The 17,457-nt window shown below is 52.2% G+C and overlaps 1 protein-coding gene across 1 annotated transcript; it reads right to left on the bottom strand.

The window, feature by feature from the left end:
- Nucleotides 1-562: 562 nt before the first annotated feature.
- Nucleotides 563-12,647, bottom strand: CCNQ (cyclin Q). Its single transcript, XM_037150892.2, has 5 exons — nt 12,433-12,647; nt 9,023-9,206; nt 6,987-7,119; nt 4,845-5,072; nt 563-1,097 (listed from the first exon to the last, which is right to left on the bottom strand). Exons 1-5 carry the CDS (start codon nt 12,584-12,586, stop codon nt 1,008-1,010), a joined length of 789 nt encoding a protein of 262 aa, XP_037006787.1. The 5' UTR covers nt 12,587-12,647; the 3' UTR covers nt 563-1,007.
- Nucleotides 12,648-17,457: the final 4,810 nt, after the last annotated feature.

Raw genomic sequence — 17,457 nt, 5'->3', positions numbered from 1 at the left:
AACTCAGTACCTCAACACTAAACGTTTATTGCTCCTGCCCTGGCCGGGTGGCTCACGTGGTTAGAACGTCATCTGCATGTGCCACGGCTGTGGATTCCATCCGCAGTCAGGACACATACAAGGGTCCACCACTGAGGTGGTGGAACAAGAAATTGATCTCCCTCCCCCCAACCAATAAATAAAATGTTTTTTTAAATGTATTACTTCCTAATTACATTTTGGTCAGATCTTTGTGTTTCGAACCCGCACAATAATGCCTAACCCCCCCCCTCCAAAACATATGCTCTCACCCGGGCAGGATGATCGCCAAGCCCTGCAAATGTGCCAGTGGTGGAGCAGTGATGACATGTGGGCTTCCTCAGAAGACACCGCCACGACACGGGCCCGTGCTGTGCCGTCATGCCCTGAAGAAGTGACAGAGGGCCTTCCCCAGAAACGTCTTGGGAGCACAAGGTGCAGTCCCACGTGGACAGCAGAGCATGGAAGGAGAAACAGAGTCCGGACAGCACCCAGAAACACCCCAGGGCAGCGCTGGCTACAAAGCAAAGTCAGGGTGTGTCCATTCATTTGCATCATCTTTTATTAAACAAAATAAAACTTCATCTATTTATACCTTCTATAAATCTGGCCTTTAAAAAATATCCCCCAAAGTACTGTGCCATCTGTTCTTTGATGTTCCTTCCAATGATTCCAAATCTCGACGGCAGTCTGTGTCCTCTCCAAGGACAAAGGCAGACAGGGGTGCCTCGGAGCCGCCCCACACAGCACACGCCTGCCTGCTAGGGGTACAGCTCCTGTCACTGTCAGGACCATGGCTGCCGGGGACAGTCATGGCATTAGGCTCAACATGGCAACATGCCATTGCCTTCACCAGCCCATCTCCGGCAGCAGGAAACCAGTTCTCCCAGCCAGTCCTCTGGGCACTGGCCATGATGGCAATGTGGTGGCACCGTCCCCTGGCAACTGAGCACCTCAGGCCTCTCTTTGGGCAGGCCTGCACCTGGACCTTAGGGGATCTCCGTGTCCATGGTGTAAATCTGAATGAGATCGCACACAATGTTATCAATGGTTGGCTTGGTGAGGTCGTCACTGAACACCTAGAAAGGAGAAGGAAACAGGTTCCGATTAGACTCCCTCTGTGTCACACAAGGCTCCCACCGCTAAGTGCAAATCACACTGCATGGCGGGGGACGTGGGGGGAACGGCATGAGGACTTCACTATTGGAAAATGACGATGGCTCTCTGCAATGCCAGTCCAGTTCCAGCCTGCCAAGGTCGATCGCAAAGCAGATCACAGAACATTCCAGGTGGAAGAGGCCTGGGTCATCATCTGACCCAGACAGGATAGGGGGCTTGCCTTGGGTTACCCAGGGAGTTGGCAATAGAGGTGGGCCAAGAGCACAGGCGCCTGCCTCCCCACAACCTCCGCCTGGCCTCTCTCAGCTTGGAGATCTCTAGGAATCTTGGGAGAGAAAGGGGCAGGAATCCATTTCAAGAAATAAACATGCTAGATCACCTTGACCCCACCCCACCCTAGGCTGGCCCATGGGGAACACATGGATCTGGCTCTATAGTCTGGACAAAAGATCCTCTTGACTGTGCCAGAGAGATTATAAACTTGTAAGATGAGTCCCCAGGGGCCCAAACCAAGAGTAGTGTGCAGCTCAGGGCTGACTCTGAATGATCCCAAGGAAGGTCTGGCCCTTGCCTGGCTCCTGGGAGGGGAATTCTAGGCCCCCGGCACAAGGGCCCTGCCAGGTAGTCTGTGCTGACAACAGACTGCGCTCTGCTGGGGGCTTGGAGAGAACATATGAGTTTGACCTGCAGGGGCTGCAGACTGAGTGGCTGAGGTCAGCCACGTGGCCGCTGCAGGACTGCAGGGCCGACTCCCAGTAAAGTCCCTGGGCACCACTGCTCAGGGGGGCTTCCCTGGTGGTAGCCCTCTGTGCACGTTGTCACACATCATTGCTGAGAGACACTGTGCTGTCTGCACAACTCCACTGGCGGGGGACCTGGAAGCTTGCTCCTGGTCTCTCCTGGACCCGCCCTACACACACCTTTCACTATAATTAACCCTAACAACCATCGCCACAAGTATAACGGCTTTTCTGAGTTCTGTGAGTCCTCCTAGCCAAGCATGGAGCCTGGGGGCGTTCTTGGGGGCTCCTGATGACATGGGAAATAAAAAGCAAGCAACACAAAGAGACCTTGGTTGGATGCTGTGTCCACCCTGGGCCACGGGGTTGCTGCCTGGGGAACCAAGGTGCCATGAGGGTCAGGCCTGGGGCTGAGCCAGGACAAAAACTGGACTTGAATCCACCCCCTCCAAAGTCCTCATAGGACCCTCCACAGGCTACCACCTCACGTGGGAAACAGTGACCTGAACACCCCCTGAGCCCTGGCTGAGGAAGGCTGTCTGTCTCGCCCTGGGCTCCGGGTGAAAAACAAATACCTCAGAAATATGGGCTTGTCTTTGTCCACTACCTCTGTGCTCCTGGAGACCCCAAACTGAGAAGTGACCATTAAAAGTAGTTTCGGCCAAAAACTGCAAGCAACCCAGGTGTCACTCCATATAGGGCTGGACAAACACAACGTGGTCCATCCAGACCATGGAATAGTATTCAGCATTAGAGGACAGAAACTGACACACTCTACAACATGCTACTGAGTTAGAGGCAGTGCCTCATGGACCCAGAGGCTCAACAAGGCTTGGCGCAAAGGCCTGCTGCAACTCACACACTCGAGTGCTGGCAGGCTAGCAGCGGGGAAACGTGTCAAGCTTTGCTAGGTCTCCTGACCAGCATAGTGGAGCCCCAGCCCACAGCAGACAAGTGATGACAAGCAGTTGCAGCAAACAGTGGCGGGCAGAGAGCACGCAAGCAGGGAAAGTGTTTTGCAAATCAGACATAAGTGTTCCAGGACCGGGCAGGCGAGACATCATTTGGGAGCCAGCCTTCACCGCTCATGAGTTCAAAAGGTGTCCGGATTCTAGATGCTACCAGTGCCAAGGGCCCAGAGCCATCCAGAAAAGGTGAAGAGCTGAGTAAACGTGAGCACACCACCCCCCAAAGAAGCCCTTCTTCCCAGTTGTGAGAGTACTGGTTAGGTCGGTGGTGCCCAGAAAACAAGCTCATGGTGGTGCTGCTTCCTGGTGCTCTGATCTCGTGAGGGCTGAGAGTGTGGAGCACAGGTAATACAGTGGCGCCCTGTTAAGTTCAGGAGCAAGCGAAGAGAAGGCAGACACAGAGGACAACCCGCAGGGACAATGGGAAACCAGTGACGACACTGTGGATCCAAGCACCCAATGGACTGGGGACTCTATGTCCACCAGATGGCCTCGGAGAGCAGGGCCAGCAAGTGGCAGCCCCAGCAGAGCAGAGGCACTGCAGGCACATGATCCGGAGCTCCCTAAGAAGCCCCAGCACGGAGCAATAATTCTGTCCACACAGATGCCCTTTCATCCCCATGCTGCTGGGGGATTCATGTAGCCCAAGACCCGGGTATGGATGCATTTCTTCACATATGTGAGCACCTACTATATGCCAGGTGTAGGCACTGGGTATGGGGCAGTTGGTCAAGCAGAGAAGACCCCTGGCCTCCAGGTGCTTACAGTCTGGCAAGTGGGGGGGGGGCAGGGGAGACCAGACAGACAATAAAGGCCGGCAGAGCAAAGGGCAGGGAAGGCTGTGGTCTCCCATGGGAGGCAAGCAGACCAGGGGGAGGGAGTGTCAGGAAAGGCGAAGGCACCATATAAGCCAAGAGCTGCAGGAGGGGAGAGGCAGTGAGGGGCAGGCCCAGGAAGGCACCCACGGGGCACATTCCCTTCAGGGAAATCGATGACACATTTAGAAAGTTTCTGGTCACTGTGGGTTTGTGGAGGACGGGGGATGTACCAAAAGGAGAGACCTTCAGTTACCTGAAATCCTGCTTACAAAAGAACCTCATTCTAGGACAAGGCGAAGCAATAACGTTTCATGAAGAAAGGAATGGCAAACTTCGAGTATGGGAAAGAAAAAAACAAAATGATCTCAAAATCCCATTTTGAAACAATGGGACTTCCCAGGGAACATCTGACAAGACTGCAGAAGTCCTTGAGCACAGCCCTTCTGATGGACAGGTTTCAACTCAGTATCTACGAACATCACTGTGGATTCTGTAGGTCTTGGGGAGACAGGAATTTATCAATCGTCAGTCTCATCTCTCTCCACCTACCTATCATCCACCTAACCTATTCATCCACCCACCCATTTATCATCCATCTACCTACCTATCATCTAAGGTATCCATTCATCCATCTTCTACCTACCTACCTACCTACCTGCCTATCTCTACCATCTATGTAGCTATCTATCATCCACCCATCTTTTTAGAGCGCCCTCTATACTTCTTGTGTGAAACCAGGTTTATTACTGTCTGAACTATGCCAAGCTCCCACTCAATTCAATAAAAGTGTCGGTCTGAGCTCAGCAGGTCTCAGCTGGGAGGGGACCCCTACCCTGGGACACTCGGCAATATCAAGAGACAAGTTTGGTTGTCATGACTGGCGGGGAAGCTGCCCCTGGCTCTGAGTGGGTGGAGTGACGGTGCTCCATACCCTACACTGCCCAGGATGCCCCGCCGCAGAGAATGACCCAGCCCCAAGTGTCCACAATGCCAAGGGGGAGAATCTCTGCCTCAGACTTCGAAATTACAGGGTATTTTCAAGCTGCGATATTCCCAAGAAGCCCTCACCTCTCTTATGGTTTTATTACTAGAAAGGAACATGAACACCCAGGTACAGAGACTTGTGAAGGTCCTTAGGCAAAGGAAGGGGACACATGCCAGTGTACTGAGCATCACCTCACCTGCCACCACGGCTTCTCAGCCTCCGCCTCGGCGGGCACCTCAACCCCATACACCTGCAGGGCCAGATGGAGCACTGCCACAGCTATGTGCTGAGCCCGGAACCGAAGGCACAGCCCGCCGTGGTAGCTGTCCCGCAGCAGGGCCCAGGCCGTGACGGAGATGGGGGTCCGCTGCCAGCTGTAACGATTCAGCCAGTTCTTGAGGGAAATCAGGTAGTGGAGCAGGTACTGCAAAGACAAGCCAGTCAGCCAGGTGGCTTTCAGGGCTCTGGCCCCTAGTCACCCGCCTCCTCACTGGGAGGCACGGCGGTTCCTCTGCCTGCCAGCCACTCTACCATAAACTGTCTTGATGTGTATAAAACACAGATTGAATCCAGTTACCTCCCATTCGAACCCTCCAATGGTGCCCTGTATCACTTAGAAAAAAGCCCCAGTGCCTTCCGCTGGCACCCAAGCCCAGCCCCCCTCTCAGCCTCATCGCCCACACCCTACTCCCCCTCACTGGGTTTGATTGTACCAGGTTCTCTCCTCTTCTGGGCCCTGCACTCACTCCCTGTGCCTGAAACCATCTCTGTTCCTGCCCCAATCCCTATGTGCCCACCTACTCTTGTCCTCCATGCCCTGCTCCTGATCCCCACCTGGGCCACTCTTGATGGCCACCCCCATGGAAATCCCTCTCCACCACATGGTCCTGCACTGGCCACTGTCAGCAATCACTCTGCCCCTCCCCAAACATAAGCTCCAGGAAGAGCGTCCTTATCTGAAGAACAGAACACGGTGCCGTGTGCCCAGGCTCAGGCTGGGGGCCAGCCGGTACTAGGGCGCCTGCTTTCAGGAGAATCAGAGCCAGGTGACTGCATTTTGCAATAGCACTGATGGCTGTAAACACTTCACGAATGACCTTCCAGCTCAGCTGTCTGCCTGGGAAGACAGCTGCTTTGTGTGAATCTCCTGATCAACTGAACATACTAATAAGCCTACTTGACAGGTGTGAACACTCGTGCATGGGGCTCCAGCACATGTGGAGGAGGGGATTCACCCTCTGCTTTATGCCTGTCCTAAGCCCTACGGAAGGGAAAGGCCCCACTCCGGGTGTGTGCTGTCCTTCCCCAGACTCTGCTGCGTGACTGCCCCACAGAGCCAGGGCCCTCCTGCCTTGCCCCTGCATCGAGCCAGCACAGGGACATGCAACTGTTTTAAAATCGCCTTCGAAATCTCTGCCGGGGGTTTCCAGGAGCATGTTGGTGGTTTGGAAGGGAGGGGTGACATTGTGAAAAGGGCAACATGAGGGGCCCCTGCGGTGCTGGAGTTGTTTTATAGTTAACTGAGATGCCACCATGGCTCACAAGCCATAAAATTATTTCGTATGGCACTAGCACCGTACAAGTCATGCCCAAGTACCCCATGAACCGGGGACACTGTAGCCACACCGCCACGCCCCAGCAGCTACATCGTATCAACTTTACAAAATGTTTCCATTCAGGGAGACTGGGCAAAGTCTCCCTCTTAAACGAGATGTCATTGTTACTTTCCCCAACTGCTTGTACATCTACACTTGCCTCAATGAAAATGCAATTAAAAAGAAGTAATAATCCTGGCAGAGAGCTTCACAACCTCCCCCCCCACCCCCGCAGGTCACAATTTCCAAGTGCCTTAGGGTTTAATGGGTCCCTTTTGCAGCTATGTGAGACAGCGCTTCTGTTGGGACTTTCGCGGTCCTAGCAGTCAAGAGTGTGCTATTTCACTTGAGTGACCCGGCTTTTCTCATGGGTTTCTAATTCTAAGCAAAACTGAACTGGATGCAAGCTCCAAGACAGAGCAGCAACTCTCAGGGACAGAAACTCTGGCAGGTCACGAAACCAGCCGTGTTTCCCCACGGCTCACTGCGCACAGAATCTATGCGGGTCACAGGATCTGCGAGGGCTTCAGGGGCTCACATGGATCCCGACCTGTGGCCACAGCTGAGCAGGCAGAAAGGCAGAAGCTGAGAAAACTCTGAGAATGGGACAGGAGAGGCCACCTGAGCCAGTCACTGTGTGCCGCCTGGTTGTCCAGCTGTGACCCTGCTCTTCCTATGTCCCCCACATGCTCTCAGAGATCGGATGGGTGCACCTTTGGTATAAAGAACAAAGAGGTTCATACCTTGTGCGGGTGCTGAAAGGAGACTTGGAAACGCAGCACCCTCAGCACAAGGAGCTCACACTGTACGATGCTGTCCCGAAGCACCCAGAACCGGGAGTCCAACTCCAAGGGCTCACTGCCTGGGTGGAAGTACCTGCACAGAGAAACGGCGATGCTCACGGCAGCCAGACGGGTGGCCTTGAGGAACCCCTGAAGTCACCTGATGTCCAGATATAAGCCCCAATGTCCTTCTGCAGTACAATTAACATAGTGTCATTCTACTCTTTTAAAAAAAAATCCTCACCAAGGATATGTTGATTTTAGAGGGAGAGGAGAGGAAGAGAGAGGGAGAGGGGAGAGAGGGAGGAGGAGAGGGAGGGAGGCAGTATAGAGGAGGGGGAGGGGAAAAGTGGGGAGGAGGAGGAGGGAGCGAGACCACCAGCATGTGAGAGAAACATCAATCTGTTGCCTCTGTTGCCTCCCATTAATTCACACCCTCTGGCCCCCACTGACCAGGGATGGAGCCTGCAACCATCTGGTGTACAGGACAACACTCCAACCAACTGAGCCATCCAGTCAGGGCTCTACTTGTGTTTTTACAAATCATTCTTCATCTATATGTCTAGTGTACAGAATAAAGACAATAACTGACGGAGGAAAGAAGCCAACTTCTAGTTTTAGTCCCATATCACTCAGCAGGACACTGTAAGGACAGGCTCTTTGCAATTGCTCCAGAGGCACTGGAAGCTCTGGCAGGCCGCGTCAGCTATGTTTCCTGTTACAGCCAGCCTGGCATCAGGGACAGTTTTTAGCACCCGGGATGGCAATGCCCAGGGTTCTCGCTCTGGGCACAAGGAAGGTCTTCAAATATCATGGGGATGATGTGTACAGGAGAGTGAATGTATTTCAGCTTAGTATTTCCCAGACTGTCTTTCCGTCTTTCCAGATCATTCTGTCCTTTTTTTTTTTTACACCATACATGTCTGCAACACTCTCCCCTTTGCAGGATCGCCAACCGAGATGTACAAAATTCACACGCAAGTAATCAAAACTCTCTGCTGATGACTCATCCTTCCTAGCTCATTACTTGTTTTCCAGTTCCCACAGAACCCCACCTGGGGCCCCATGTCTAATTAGCGATCCATCCAATTTCTTCTCCTGTCAGTCCTCCCTGCTGCGGCCCTGGCAATTATGGGTGGACTCCCGCCACCCTCCCTCGCTTCCCTCTCCTGTTTCACTCTTAGTCTTTTGAGGTACACCATGAACCTGTCATGCTTTTCGGGGGTGGGGAGTGCTTTCGCTGTTACCTGTCTATTAAAAGAAAAACAGCACAAAATCGTTTTCTTTCCTAATGATTAGAGTTCTTGGAAAGGCTATGATGCACCACTAGTCAATAACGTTCCATAAATCACTCTCCTACAGGCCTCAACGCAGCGCGTCTGGCTGGCTGGACCCCTGCACCCTTCCCCAACAGGAACACAGTTTCTTGGGCCCAGGGGTGCCACCCACGGACCACTGTGCCAACATCAGGGCTGGAGAAGCTCCTTAGCAACTCTAACTGGGTTTCTCTCACCATCTAAATAAGATAAAGGCCAAGCTGGCTCCGCCCCCACCCCATATGATGGGCTGAGCTGCGGAGCCCACAGAACCCAAATGGTGTATTCTGTCCTGTCTAAGCCTCCAGAGGAACCTTCTCCGACACATCTCTCCCAGCTCCCAGCTCCCTCTACTCCAGCCACACACCCCTCCCTCCCAACACCGTGACTCCAGGGACTTCTTCATACCCACCCCCTCCCCATTCCATCTGGTCTTTGAGGCTCCCCATAATCTGGTCCAAGCTTCTTTCCCACAGATTCTCCCTCCACGCTTCTGATACCAGGCTCATTCCCACCTTTGCTGCTGCTGCTTCCAGCCCTGGTTCAAGATCACCCAGGTGCTTCCTTCTAAGCTTGACTGCTGGAGCCTGGAAGGCAGGGCACCATGGGACCCTTCTCTGCCCCCCCTTTTGGGTGGACACCAGGACGTCTTCCCAAATGCATGGACCAGGAAGCTGTTACCTGTTGGACACATTGATGATGTCACGAGTACGCAGGTGCTGCTCTTCCACTTTGCCAGCCAAGTAAAGGGAAGACATGGCGATTAAGTAGGGGTCATAGGCATCCAGGTTGATCTCGCAGAAGAACTTATGGTAAATGGCACAGGCGGTGGCGACAGGAATGGACTGCATCCCTAGCTTGACACCTACCAAGAGAAAGTAGGCAAGAGATAACTCAACCCAGTACTCATCCCCTCCTAAATTGTGAGGACACCTGCTGAGTTGGGCCCTACGGTGCACACCTCTGCTCAGTCAAGACCAAGAGCTTGCATCCTAGCTAGCACTGACTACTGGGTCTCTCACCAAGTCCCCTACCTGCCTGAGGGGATTAGAGAAAGCCTTTTTATACTCTAATGGGCTAACAAGCACCTGTGGCTTGTGCGTTAAGTACTTCAATAGCTCTGCAAATTCTCCTCTTCTACCCAGCCCCCAGGTCACACCCAAGCTCCAGGTCTGCAGACCCCACTAGGTGAAGCGAAGCTTTAAATTACTGCTTGGTTAGCACCTGGCATCTCAGCTTCCGCACAATATCTTGCAAAGGACCACACACTGTTGCGTGCCTGCTTCCTGCTTAACAAGCATTTAACTAGGCTCACCTCACTGAAATCCTGCCAAGATGACAGGAGCAAAAAAAGCCCTCTGAGCATCAAACAGATACCTCAAGTCCTGAGGTTACAGTTAAAGATTATACTCAGCACTGGTTTCCTAGTCTGCAGGCTAGAAAAAACAAGCAGAGTACCTGCCAAAGGCAAGTGCAGGCAAAACAGAATAGCCCCAGCCAGGCCCCACAGAAGACTGACACACTGAAAAGTGAACAGAACTCAAAAACCAGAGCACAGTGGTTTGATTTAGGGTTTAAGGTCCATCCCCGACTCCATCCCTAGACAGATCCTAAGGAAATCACTGCAATGGGTCACAGAACTGAAACAAATTCACAAGGACCAGGATTAACAAAATAAGGTCAAATGACATCTAATAAACTGAAAAAAAAAGTGGAGAACAACCAACCATCATTAAGATCACCTTCAATATCTTCCACCTAAGAAGATATAATTAGGCCCCGGCTGGTGTGGCTCAGTAGGTTGAGCACTGCCCTGCAAATCAAACAGTTGTCAGTTCGATTCCCAGTCAGGGCACATGTCTGGGTTGCGGGCCAGGCCCTCAGTTGAGAGCATGGAAGAGGCAATGGGGCAACTACACATTGATGTTTCTGTCCCTCTCTTTCTCCCTCCCTTCCCCCTCTCCAATAAATAAATAAAGAAAGAAAATCTTTTAAAAGAAAAAGTGTATTAGTTCCCTAAGGCTACATTAACAATTTACCACAAATTTGGTGGCTTAAAACAAGACACTTTTTTTTCCCCTCTCACGATCCTGGTGATCAGAAATCCAAAGTGAGTCTTACAGAGTTAAGCTCAAGGTGCTTGGCAGGACCGGTTTCCTCTGGGGGCTCCAGGGGAGAATCTGTTTCCTTGCCCTTTCCAGCTTCTAGAGACACTTGCAGTCTGTAGCTCATGGCCCCTTTGTCTCTTGAAAGCCAGCAGTGCAGCATCCTCTAAGTCTGCTTCCACCATCAAACAGCCTCTCCTCTGCCTGCCCCTCTTCCTGCCTCCCTCTTTGAGGATGGATGTGATTACCACATTTTGCCGTGTATAATGCATTCCTATGTGTAATGCGCACCCACGTTCTTGGCCCAAATTTTCAGGATTAAAAAAAAAGGCTTTTCTTTTAATTTTTGAATTCAATTATTTACTTATTTATATTTAGATACTTGTTTGTTGTATTATAAAGGAATTTTAGTATTTCTTTTTAAACATACTATAAGAAATTACATGTAACGAATACTTAAAAGAATTAAAAACATGTATCTAGCTATGGAATTAGTACTACCCATGTATAATGAGCATCCTTATTTTTCCCTCAAAAATTCGGGCAAAAAAGTGTGCATTATACACAGCAAAATAAGGGTGTGTCAGGCCCACTGGGAAATCTAGAATAGTTCCCCCACAGCAAGATGCTTAAGTCCATCTGTCAAATCTCTTTTGCTACATAAGGTAACAGTCACAGGTTCCAAGGCTGAGAATGGGGACATCTCTAGAGGACCGGTATTCATCCCAGCACAGAGGGCAAAAGTATGCACAGTAAGTTTTATAAAGAAGCCCTTCAAAAGTGATACCTAAAGAGCTTTTAGCATTCCAAAGTTTCAACTTCAGTTGTTACATCAAGAGTTCCTACACGGGACCCCTCATTCCCAGAGATGTCCATAAGGTAGTAGTACTGCTGCATCTGACCTCCCAGGAAGTCTTATTTTATACAGCAAAGTCTCAAAGGGCAGCATGCTTCCCTGGTTTACATGGACCCTCGGAGCAGATGGATGGAGCATTTGAGGGGACATTACCATCCTTCCTGATACACTCTGCAACTCTTCTTAGAAATATGAGCCTGCATCATTTCCACAAACTCTCTGCTCCCCTTCACTTGATAGCAGACTCATCCAATCCCCTCTCCCTCAAAGTGCACACAAAGTAACAAAAAGTAACTAACTGTCCCTCAGGTGATTAAGATGAATAATGTTTTTACAGGAATCTGGTTGGTTTCATATCCTGCCTTGGAACCAGGGGCATCCAAAACCACTGTGGACGCCCTGACAGGGTTGAAAATGCCAGATGCACCCTGGGACCTCTCCAACAAGGCTTGTCCTGAACCTCACCAAGAGTGTGCTTCAAAAGGTTCTATGAGCCCTGGCTGGTGTGCCTCAGTGGACTGAGAGCCAGCCTGCAGACCTAGAGGTCACCAGTTTGGTTCCCATTCAGGGCACATGCCTGGGTTGTGGGTTCAGTCCCCATCTGGCGCACATGCAGCCGATTGCTGTTTCTCTCCCTCTTTTCCTATCTCTCTAAAATATTTTTTTCTTAAAAAAAAAAGGCTCCATGAAACCAAGCGCTATACAGTGTCCCCATCCCCGTTGCTACAGATAGGTGTGGCAAAAGGTACAGTACACTCAACCCAGCTGCAGGCACCCCGACTTGGCCACCTTGTAGCTAGAGCCAGTTTCTTTCCATGCCGTCTCTTTGGGTCTGAGCGCCGGATCATGAAATGACAATGACCGCGTCTGCCTCGCAGCACAAAGCCTAATACACACGGCGTGCGGAAAGGCAGAGGCCCGTTTCAGGCCCGATCTCTTCCCTCTACCTAGCCGCGCCAGCTCCAAGTCCTTTAAGTCCCCTCCCCTGCCAAGCAGGGCCCCTCGACGCTGGCCACAGGTCACAGGCCCCGCCCCCCAAGGGCTGGCCAGGGCCGCCTCCGTGAAAGTGCAGCACCATGGCCTCCAAGCCCCATTTGCTCAGGGAACGGTCTCTTCCCGGCCACGGTTACCTGCCTCCATGATGAACCTCGTTACACGGAAGTGCACCCTTGCCTCGGGAGCAGCCCACCCCTGGGCTCCCCGTGTCGCGTCTCCCCCTCCATAGCAGTCCAGACCGACGCTTTCCATGGGACCCCGCCCAAAGGCCCCAGACCCCCCGGCCATAAGGACTAGAGTCCCCAGCACGCGCTGGCCGGCCCCGGGGGGGGTCCTAGCGGCGGGCGCGGCCGCCCCGCCCCGCCCCGCCCCGCCCCGCCCGAGTCGGCCCGCGCCCCCGCCCCCAACGGGGGGGGCGGGGTGAGCGCGCGGCTGCGCGCTACGGGCCAGCGGGTGGAGCTGGATGGCGCAGGCCCAGGCGCAGGCGCAGAAACCGATGCTGGCTGATAGCAAGCACGAGTTGCTGCCAACCACGCGCCTCAGAGGCTTTTCCCGGGCCGCCACAATACGCAAGCTCCGCCTCCGGGAGCCTTCTTTTTCCCCGTGGGACACAGACCGCTCCGCCTTCAGACGCCTCATGCCTTGGCCTTGGGAACCTCAAGCCCCGCACTTGGGAGCTCTACCCACAGTTGCTCAATCCCCGAAGGCCACATACCCCACCTTAGGGAGCTGCACGCCCTAACCCCCACACCGCCCAGGCAGCCGGAACCTATGGGGCCACTGCGAGGCCACCCCCAGGCACCTGAGCTGGGGGGCCCACTAAGATTTCTCAGTGGGCTGGTGGTCCAGCGTAGTATACATAGGACGGGGAGAGTTGGCGGCATCTGCCAAGCCGTGGGCGAAAGGCACGCACAGGAGTTCACGCTGAGCCTTGGGCGCCTCCCAACAGGAGATGGCGTGTGGTTCAGCGTCAGTGTCCGTAAAACCCGAATCCAGGTTTGCTGTAATGCCCAGAACACTCAGAAGAGCCCCAGAGGAAATGTTGTGCACAGAACGAGGGCATCGGGGGTGTTTGTCTCAGCATCCCTTTAGGATCTGGTTACTGCTCTCCTTTCCAGCCTGGCACAGAGTAGGAACTTAATAAATGTTTGCTGAATGAATATTCAACTCACAAAACCATCCCGCGTTTTATTAGTGTCTTGCACAAACAGGAAATTGTGCGTCAGGCACTAGGGATATTTGTAGCTCACCAAAGGGACTCCCAAGCTCTCTGAGGTCATTCCAATACAGTTGAATAGGATTTGAGACAGCTAGGAAGTTGAGAGGCAAATGCCACTGTTCCCAAGCCTTTCTACCTGGGTGACTGGACCCTAGTGAGGATCCCGAAGTCACCTTCCACCCACCCAGCCTTGGTCCCCTTCCTCAGATCCCCACCACCACCCAGCTCCTCCCAGTGCTCTTTCTGCATCAGCTCTGTTAGTTTCCTGTGGCTGCTGAAACAAATGACCACAAGGTGGGGGGCTTACAACAGCAGGGATTTATTCTTCCCCGGTTCCGGAGGCCAGAAGTCTGAAATTAGGTGCCTGCAGAACCATGCTCCACCCGAAAGCAACAGGGGAGGACCCTTTCTTGCCTCTTCCAGCTTTTGGTGGCCCCTGGCATCCCCCTTGGCTTATGGCTGTACCACTCCCATACCTGCCTCCACTTTCACATAAAGACACTTACTGTATTGGGGGCCCACCAGGGTAATCTAAGATGACCTCATCTGAAGATCTTTAAATTCATCACATCTGCAAAGACCCTTTTGCCAAATAAGGTCACATTCACAGGTTCCAGAGATTAGAACGTGGACACACCTTCAGGGGCAATACTATTTAGCCCACAAGATCAGCCACCAGAGTGAGCGAGCTTCCTAACATGTGAGGCTGAATGGGCCCCACCTTGCCTAACACCTTCCTGAGCCCCTTCACCTCGGAGAAAGCTTGAGGCCTTGGCCTGACATGTCGGTCCTTGTGGAGTCTCCCTGTCAACGAGCCAGCCTTGAATCTCACCACTTTGACACTTGTGGCAGGGCCTAGGGTAGCTGCCTGAAGATAAATGGACTCCCAGATCAGGGTCTTTGCACATGCTCCACCCAGTGAAGGAATTTCTGCCTCACATCCCTCTCCCTAGCTTCCTCTGTCTGAGGCAAGGCTCAGGCCTTCTGGGCTGAGTCCCTGCGTGTGAGAAACCCGTGTGTACGTGTGTGGAAGGGCTCAGGATGCCCAGCTCCTGTGCTGCTGGCCTCTGTCATATCTTGAGCCCTCCATCGCTGGTATCTGACCCTGGGTGGGGAGCAGTGCTGAGGCAGGAGATAGTCACAAGGGAGTTAACTCCGGAGTTGCCCCAGGGCTAAGACAAAGGACACTGATACAGGACAAAGACCTTGTTCCAAGACCTGTTGTTTCTGCTTTTCTGGGAAAGCACTGAGTCATGGTGAATGAATCATGAATGCACCTCCATAACCCCTGCTTCAATATAATAGCATCATAATAAATTAACATTGTGGGACCCCCCTTCTCCAGTGACCAATCAAGAAAAATCATGGGAGACCACATGACCTTTAAAGCAATATAACTATTTGTACATGTGCAATAAAACCCCGCCAAAACTAGCCAGGAAGTATCCACCCTGTAAGAATAGAATCCCTCCAGCCACTGAGGGTCAGTCTCTGCTCAGAGCCGATCCATTCCTATGTTCTGTGGAGTGCACTATTGCTTAATCTGCTTCTCTCTTTCTGCTATAAACTGTCTGTGTGTTCGGTTGTATTCTTTATCTGTAATCACCAAGAACCTGGTTACCTGTGCCCACCTGTGACATTTTCACCCTCTTCTGAGCCTGAGGCTGAAACTCAGAGAGCCTGAAGCACCCACCTAAAGGAGCTGTGGGTCTTGGAGGATCAGGCTGCTGCCTCCTAGCTTCCCACATCCATGCACACTCCACATGCTCTCCATGCAGTCACACACAAACATATGCATGCACACACATCAGGCACTCCCACCACTGATGTAGAGGTTCATGTGTGTACACACATGCACACACCCAAATTGTGTCCCCCTTTCCTCTGGTCCCTGCCTGTCACCTCCACACCCACTGTGTTTGCCAGTTAAACAGTGCAACTCGAACTCCTTCTTTTCCCCTGGGCCCTTTGCGACGTGAAGAGTCGGCTTAGCAAGTCATAGGTACCCTATGACTGTGAATTGAGGGAATGAATCAATGAACACATTCATTTTTAAAGCCCTGGGTCACAGGGCATTCTCCTGGCAGGCAGCCTGGGTGCAGTGGTTGATAAATGAATAATTCACTAGCCACCAATTGAAACTAGCAACCCCCTGGGCAGCACCTCATCTCCTATCATGAAGCCACACACCCAACAAGGGGGCCTCCCCTTCTCTGAAATGTTGATCTTCCCCTCTTTCCCCACGCCCTGGACCCTTGACCTCCCCTAGAGATCATTTCCAGACCTGATCCAGAGAAAATGGTCCATAATGGTGGGATGGACAGTGATACCAGAAGAGGATTGTATGGTATTATTTCCTTATCTAACCCTTACTGTCGTGCCTCTACCCTTAAGTAAGCCACAAACTCCCTCTTATAATGCTATTGTCTAACACAAGAGGGAGGGAGAGGGGCTCAGGCTGAAGCTCAAAGGAAAACAAGAGGGGAAAGGTATTTTTGGTGCAGAACAAAGGCTGTGCCCAGGCAGGGTCAAAGGAAAGCCTGGAAGATCTACAAAGACAGGGGGCATCCAAAGTGCTCGGAGCCACCCACCTCCACCTCGCAGAGGTGCAGTCAATTGAAGAGCAGCCTCATCAAAGTCCAGTCCTGCCTCTTGTCTTTGGAATCTTCTTAATACTTAAGAACCAAGTTCCACTGTCACCCGGTTTTTTCCTACCCCTCCGTCTTTCCACCAGCACCTCTGTGCCAGCGTGAGCAGCGGCTCAAGCCTCTTCCCTCCCACCATCAGCTAACCCAGCAGCCTCACTTTGGGTGTCCCTTCCTGCCCCTGCCGCCCTCTACCCACCCACCTTTCTTAACTCTACATCTCCAAAGCCATATGTGAAAGGACAAAGCCAGTGCCATTTGCTATCACAGCACCATTTTCCGAGCGGGCCTATGACCTTGTTAAACATGACTGCCATTTTGCTCTTCTGAGTTTCTGTCCCCAGGGCTGGAAGTTACTGGAAAAGCAAGAACAGAACATGACTAACCACTCCCTACGCCACAGGCAGGAGATAACATTTCAGTCTCTGTTACAATTCCCCCGGCTGCCCAGGGGCTACCCAACAGCACCCCCTCCAACCTTTTTAAATTCAACTATAATCCAATGAAAGCTCAAAGCCCCCACCCCTCAATGCCGATGTATCTCTCCACACCTTGCCCCTCTCCTTTCTTGGGGAGTGAATAAAAACTTTATTCTGTACACTTTCTTCTCTTTGTAAATTCTTTGACAGCCTGCATCACCAACCACCCTAGCGAGCAATTTGTGTCGCTGGACTCCATGGTCTCCCGCTTGCTCTGCCCTTGGCTCCCCAAATCTGGCCCCTGATGTATGAGACTGTTTCCCACCCCAGCCCTATCCTTATCCTAGATTGTTTATGTGATACAACAAAATACCACAGACTGGGTGACTTATAAACAACGCAAATTTATTTCTCACTGTTCCGGAGAATGAAAATCCAAGATCAGGGTGGCAGCAAGGTGATGTTCTGGAAAGAACCCTCTTCTGGGTTCCAGATAGCCATCTTTACACTGTGTCTTCACATGGTGGAAGGGGCAAGGGATCTCTCTGGAATGTCATAATTCCATTCTTGAGGGTTCTGCCCTCATAACCCAATCACCTCCCAAAGACCCCACCTCCCAATACTATCGCCTTGAGGCTTAGGATTTCACCATATGAGTTTGGCAGGGGGGACGCACACATTCAGACCATAGCGCCTGCCAAGGTCATGTGCCACCTCCGAACTGTCTCCTCCCAGCAGCACTCGCTGCAATTGACCACTCTGTAATAGTCTGTCTCCAAACTCCAATGTGTAACTGCTGACAACTGTGAAGCCTCATCCACCCTGTCCCCCTTGAGCCCACATCTGGAAAAGCCTGGGTACTACTCCCTCATCTTG

Source organism: Artibeus jamaicensis, unplaced genomic scaffold (assembly GCF_021234435.1).
Source record: "Artibeus jamaicensis isolate MK-2021 breed Jamaican fruit bat unplaced genomic scaffold, CSHL_Jam_final contig_1417, whole genome shotgun sequence".
Lineage (NCBI taxonomy): Eukaryota > Metazoa > Chordata > Mammalia > Chiroptera > Phyllostomidae > Artibeus > Artibeus jamaicensis.
This window is presented reverse-complemented; position numbering and strand designations above follow the sequence as displayed.

What these genes read in the sequence shown, in the direction of transcription:
- CCNQ (XM_037150892.2), bottom strand. Translation starts at nt 12,586, where the DNA reads ATGGCCGGGGGGTCTGGGGCCTTTGGGCGGGGTCCCATGGAAAGCGTC. An exon ending in GAGGTTCATCATGGAGGCAG is followed by an intron (nt 9,207 to 12,432) that starts GTAACCGTGGCC and finishes TTCTCTTGGTAG; the next exon opens with GTGTCAAGCTAGGGATGCAG. An exon ending in ATCATCAATGTGTCCAACAG is followed by an intron (nt 7,120 to 9,022) that starts GTAACAGCTTCC and finishes TTCTCTGTGCAG; the next exon opens with GTACTTCCACCCAGGCAGTG.